Source organism: Salvia splendens, chromosome 5 (genome assembly GCF_004379255.2).
Source record: "Salvia splendens isolate huo1 chromosome 5, SspV2, whole genome shotgun sequence".
NCBI classification, from domain to species: domain Eukaryota; kingdom Viridiplantae; phylum Streptophyta; class Magnoliopsida; order Lamiales; family Lamiaceae; genus Salvia; species Salvia splendens.
In genome coordinates, this window is record NC_056036.1 from 9,913,462 (window position 1) to 9,920,023 (window position 6,562).

At 34.7% G+C, this 6,562-nt stretch overlaps 1 protein-coding gene across 1 annotated transcript; it reads left to right on the forward strand.

Annotated features, from left to right (window-relative positions):
* The first annotated feature begins 2,187 nt into the window (after nucleotides 1–2,187).
* LOC121803347 (putative E3 ubiquitin-protein ligase RING1b) lies at nucleotides 2,188–5,235 on the forward strand. Its single transcript, XM_042203028.1, has 9 exons — nucleotides 2,188–2,472; nucleotides 2,590–2,635; nucleotides 3,489–3,547; nucleotides 3,699–3,780; nucleotides 3,887–4,007; nucleotides 4,090–4,131; nucleotides 4,234–4,632; nucleotides 4,720–4,876; nucleotides 5,052–5,235. The coding sequence occupies exons 1-9, from the start codon at nucleotides 2,325–2,327 to the stop codon at nucleotides 5,108–5,110; spliced, it is 1,113 nt and encodes a 370-aa protein (XP_042058962.1). The 5' UTR covers nucleotides 2,188–2,324; the 3' UTR covers nucleotides 5,111–5,235.
* The last annotated feature ends 1,327 nt before the right edge of the window (nucleotides 5,236–6,562 follow it).

Here is a 6,562-nt window from a genome sequence, read left to right on the forward strand (position 1 = left end):
TAGCGACTTTCCTACTAATCCTAGAGACTTCAATGGGTAATCAAAGTTGTTGAGTTGTTTACATTGTGGGTGTTGTAGTCAGATCCACGGCTCTACCTCGTTTTCTTATTTGAAACTTGCTCTTTTGTCTCTTGTTTTACTTTGTGTATGTTTAATAGTTACATACCAAAACCAAACCTTTGATTTGTCTAGATAGTAGTTAACATCGGTCCGTGATACTTGAGTTTATACAATTTGTCTCTGTGGGATACGATACTCTTGCTTGCTTTGTGCTACACTAGCCCCGTACACTTGCGGGAATTTCTTGTGTTAAAGTTGAGTCAATTATACCCGTATAATGTACAGAATATGCCTAATAATGCAACACAGATTCATTTATCAAAGTTTCATATTGTCCGTCCATCCACCTAATCTAATGGTTGATATTAAGTAGGAACTTAACACTAAGGGGGCAGTAGGACCTTAATGCTCCCCTATATATATATATATATATATATATAGGAAAATGATCAATACAAAACTTGATCTCAATACAAAATCCAGACCAAATCCTGACCATGAGATTTGACAATCCAATGGTCAATAATTAAACAAAAACACGGAGGGTCATTGTAAAGCAGTTTTAGGTCATATTATAAACTTTGGATTTGAGGTCATGTTAAGATCATTTCATGTCATCCTTACTATAATGACGTAAAAATAAGCTTACAATGACCTAAAAATGACTTTTGTATGCTTGGTTCTGCATTTTTGTATTAAGAATGCTTTTGCATGGATCAAAACCCTATATATATATATATATATATATATATATATATATATATATATGGTTTTGATCTATGCAAAACTAGATTTAAATACAGAAACGCAGAACAATATCATACGCAGGATACTTTTAGGTCATAATTAGTTAATTTCTAGGTCATGCTAACAAAGCATGACCTAAAATGATCTTAGCATGACATTAAACCCAAATATTATAATATGCCCTAAAATTGCTTAATTATGACCTTCCGCGTTTTTGGTAAATTATTGACCATTAGATCATCTAATCCTAGGGCCAAGATTTGGGCTGCATTTCTGGATTTAAATGCATTTTTATTTTGATCATATCCCTATATATATATATATATATATATATATATAGGGAGATTTAAGTTCCTTTTCTCCCCTTAGATTTAAGTTCCTTCTTAATCTGGACCGTTAGATCTCATTCATCAACGGTCCAGATGATCTGCATTATTACACTATAATGGTGCATTATTAGTCGGTGTGCATCATTCAACTGAAAATCTGCATTATTACACTATAACGGTGCATTATTAGTCGGTGCATTATTTAACTGAAAATCTGCATTATTAAATGACACGTGGCATCAATCTAACCGTCGGATGACAAAATCGTGGGGCTGAGATCAAGAAGGAAATAGGAGAAATTATGGAAAAAGGATTTGAATACAATCCTATATATATATATATGTATATATGTATGAGTTAATATATAAATGTTGTTACACACGTCTAGGGATATCAGTGCAGCCCGCAACCCGCTGAATAGCCCGAATAGCCCGCTGAATTTAGAGGATTAGCATGGGAAATTACAACCCGATAAAATTACAATCGGATTAGCCAGCAACACGAGTAGGCTAGACCTGAAACCCAATCTACTGACCCGATGAATTGGACTTAGGTACAACCATTGTCTATTATTTTTTTTCATATTTCCTTAAACTATATAGGCCCCTCTATTGCAAATGAAATAGAATTTCGATATAATTGAGACACATTGTTGGGGACAAAAACCTATCATGTTAAAAAAAACCCTTCATTTTCGAAAAAATTACCAAATTCAATTTAATTGTGTATTTAATTATTGAAAATGTATGAATAGTTGAATAAAATCTACCATTATAAGAGTACAAATCTCAAAACCTCATTTATCACTCCCCAAAAAGTACCAAGACAAGCATCTTTTTGAAAAATAAAAAGATTTTATGTTCCTATTTTATATCATATAGTCATATACACACCAGATTTATGCACTTCACAGCTCGGATATTGCCGCAGACTAAAATCGTCATAAAAATACATAAATATGATATTTTACACACAGTTGAAGTGAATCTATTTCGATGACTGCGAAACAAGAATAAGGAGTCGTAACTGAAACTCGCAGAGAAAAAACAAATCGAAACTAAAATAGTGAAAAAAAAAGTTGTGTAGACGATGTACTGTTTCAGATTCTAGTGCTCGTATATAAAAGTTGAAACGGAGCAGCATTTTCTCGTGTGAAAACCATATCTCTAAACCCACAAAAACCAATCGATGCCGCCGCAGAACCACCGCCGCCGCCACCGCCGCAAGCGCACGCCTACTCGGTTTATCAGTAGTGCTGCTCCGCCGCCTCCGCCTCACCAAGAAGTTCAACAAGCTCCACCAGAGCAACCACAAATTCAAGAAACCCCACCAGCAGGTTTCCTTATTTATTTTACGTGCAATCCGATATTTATCGATTTCGAATGAATTTACGTTTTTTTTTTATTTTCAATTTTCGTTTTTGAATAATTATTTCTTTTATTTTTCAATTCAGTCTTGGATTCCGACGATAGCGGCACTGACCCCGATGAATACGATGAGTAATGATTCAACTTCCTTTCTTGTTCAATTCAATTTTGATGCGCCTTCGATGCAATCGAGGATAGCGGTATCTATGGTTTATATGCTCGATTAGGTTAATCAATAGTAGCGGTATCTATTGTTTCGTTTATATGAACATGCGTTCAATTAGGTTAATCAATGGCGGCGGTATCTATTGTTTCGTGTATATGTACATGCGCTCAATTAGGTTAAACAATGGCGGCGAGATCTATTGTTTATCTGCACATGCGCTCAATTGGGGTAATTGAGGATAGCCGTATCTATCGTTTATATGTACATGCGTTCAATTAGGGTAATCAATGGTAGCGGTATCTATTGTTTCGTTTATATCTACATGTGTTCAATTAGGTTAATTTGTGGTAGCGATATCTATTGTTTATTTGCACATGCGCTCAATTGGGGAATTGAGGATAGCGGTATCTATTGTTTATATGTACATGAGTTCAATTAGGGTAATCAATGGTAGTGGTATCTATTGCTTATTTGCGCATGCGCTCAATTGGAGTAATCGAGGATAGGGGTATCTATGGTTTTTATGTACATGCGCTCAATTGGGGAAATAATGGTTGCGGTATCTATTGTTTATATGCACATGCGCTTAGTTTCAGAAACGTGTGGAAAGACATATCTATCGTTTATATGTACATGCGCTCAATTGGGGTAATCAAAGTTAGCTGATATCTATTGCTTATTTGCACATAGGCTCAATTGGCATTTCTTTCTCAATGAACCATTACTACTTCCATCATATTGTGTGTTAATTTTCGTTTTGATTTAAGTACATATATTTTGTGATACCATATTAACTTTGTATTTTCATTTTGTTTGCAGAGTCATTACTGTGTCACTTGATGAACTTCGCAGCAATGTACAATGCCCCATTTGTTTAGGTACCTTTTTTGTGTGTTTCACTACTTAACATACACTATATTAGAAAATGAGATGACACGAGCAGATATGACTATTTAGAGTCGAATTGGTGAATTTAGTTAGCAAATTAAAGAGCTAAATGATTATTAAGTATTACATATATAAACACAGGCATATTGAAGAACACAAGGACTGTCATGGGATGCTTACACCGCTTTTGCAAAGAATGCATAGACAAATCTATGAGGCTGGGGTACTCCACTCTCTCTCTCTCTCTCTCTCTGACACACACACACACATGTGGTTGTGCGTTTTTTCATGTTTATTTATGGCCGATTTAATAAATTATTTGCTGTTAGGAACATGGAATGCCCTGCTTGCCGTATGCACTGTGCAAGCCGTCGCTCTTTGAGAGATGATTTAGTCTTCGATAAACTAATTAGCTGTGTATTTCCAGATTTGGACTTGTATGAGAAAGAGGTACCTCTCTCTCTTTCTCTCTTGAATGCCTTATATCATCTGTTTAGTTCATTTGATAAGATTCATTGGATTACTTGTTTAGGAATTGGTTCTGTATGAAGAGGAGAAGAAAGTTAATGAGCAGGTTAGAACACACTACTACAGTAATGCATCTGAACATTTGATGTGAAATGTTCTGCTTTGAGGTGTTTCATTTAAATGTTAACTGAGGCGCATTTCTTGGCAGCTTCAAGCATCAATGAACGAATGCCACCAACGACAAGCAGAAGCTAGCAGGCAGCGTAAGGGTAAGGTTGCAGCAGCAAGAGTGGATCAAGAGTGTTCTAGGCAGAGTGGCTCGATGTTAGAGTTTGGTGGTCCGAGCAATGGAGATACGAGCGGTCAGATCTACAAAGATGATCATCATCGGCCTGCTGTCTCTGCAATCCCAACTCCTTGCATAGTTGCTGATCAAGAAGGTGCAGAGGGCGCCTCGTCTCCAGCAAACACAAACTTGCCCGGCTGGGGTGGAGCCGGCTTCAGAAGCCAGGCTCGACGTGCTGCAACTGGCAAAGGCACGCACAGCAGCAGAGCGGAGAGACTGGCCGAACATCTAGCAAATGTGGAGAAGAGTGACAATCACAAGGTATGTTTGTGTACATTTTCAAGTGGATGCATACATTTTTCAGTGTGTTTCTATTCGTACTATTCTCATATACTTGAATATGTGCAGCATGTTGTGACTGCACACCTCCAAAGTGACAAACTTATATGGCTCAAGGATTGCAACGATTCTGCGTTGGCTGATGTCGAGGTGACTGGCAAGGCTGAGGCGAAGGCGAAGGCGAGGGCGCGGACCAATGAGAAGCCAAAGGCGCCACATATATCAGGTGTGTGAACTATGATTCATTATGTTATAATAATAATAATCTTGTTATCACAATGAATATTATTGGCATAGTTAAACTAATAGCGAAATAATAAACTCAATAACAGAGATCCATATTGAATTTTCAATTCATCTGATTATGTTTAATGTTGATGATTCTTTTGTTGAAACCGCAGGGTCTGTTTTGGATCACATATTGCAGGCGGAGAGATTGTTGGCTGAAAAGAAAAATTAAATGAACTCGTAAGAAACATTACAACAAATTTGTATTACAATTGCTTGTTTGTCTTTAATCTTTACAGTGATACTTACATACTCGAACATTTGGGATTATTATTCGAAATTTATAATTCGATAAAATTTCAGCTTGATTGCCCCATAACCCGAGACCGAGAAGAGTTTATCTAAAGTTCAATATGCTCGTTCAATTGGTTGTTTCTCTTTAATATTTAGAGTGATATTATATAGATTAATTTAAATAATCTTTTGTGCTACAGAAAAACATATGTAATTCACATGGAATGCAGTCAAAACAACTTGCACACAATCCTTAAAATCATGAACATTATGTGCCAATTTCCCAAAAAATCAAATTTTGTCCAAATTGAATTCAATGTGATAATTCAAAATGTTCAAAATTATATCGTCTTTGTTTAAAGTGATAAGGTGGAATGTCTAACTAGACCAAAACGACTTCGTCTCATCACAAAACATATAATAATTTAATTTTAATTAAAAATATCTATCTAATTAATCATCAAAACTATATTGTTTTAATGTTTTTAACTTATTTCAACATTAGTTTTGTCGTGATATCTCCAAGTCATTTAAAATTGTCAACGTATATACCACATAGTACGATTCAATCTTATGAGAATACTTGATCTTAGCTACACATTAGAAATCATATAGTAGTATATTTTTTTTACCACAATCAAAGAAGATCTGAACATATTTTTATCTAGTAGTCCAATAGTTTTAGTTTACTACTGAAGGTAGTGAAGATCTGAATTGACTTATAACTAACATATTTTTGGCTAGTAGCCCAAAAGTGTACAGTTTACTACTCAAGGTTTGTAAAGAGAAATATGTATAGTTGAGATATTTTCATCAAACACCATAAATTCAGATATTAAATCACAAATGTCTATTATCGCCATATATAGTGTACAATATTTATTAATGAAAGCGAAAGAGGCCGAAATCGTATAAGATTTGGATTTGATATGGTCAAAACTCAAAACACGTTTGCGTGGTGTTTGTTTATTAGTCACTTTCTTCCATTTTGTATGTTTATCTAATTTTGGTAACTGATTTCAAGAACAGCTACAAATAATAGATGGAACATGAAATATATCTCAACACTTTTACTCCATTTCATTAAAATGAAACCTTATCACAGTGACTACACTAATACACCCTAAAACTACGTGTCACGAGACAGAATAATTTTTAAGATTAAACTTATTTTAATTGAGCGAACTCATTTTTCTTAGGGAGTAATTTTAAAAGTATTTTTTTAAGATCAAACTTATTTTAAGACATAGTAATTTTAAAACTCATTTTTCATTGAAATCGAACTCCCGACTTATTAAATAGAATTATTCAAACAACATACTTATTAAATATTAGAAGTAAATCGTCTTACCAACTAAATTGCACTTCTATCATAAAAAAGCAAATTCAT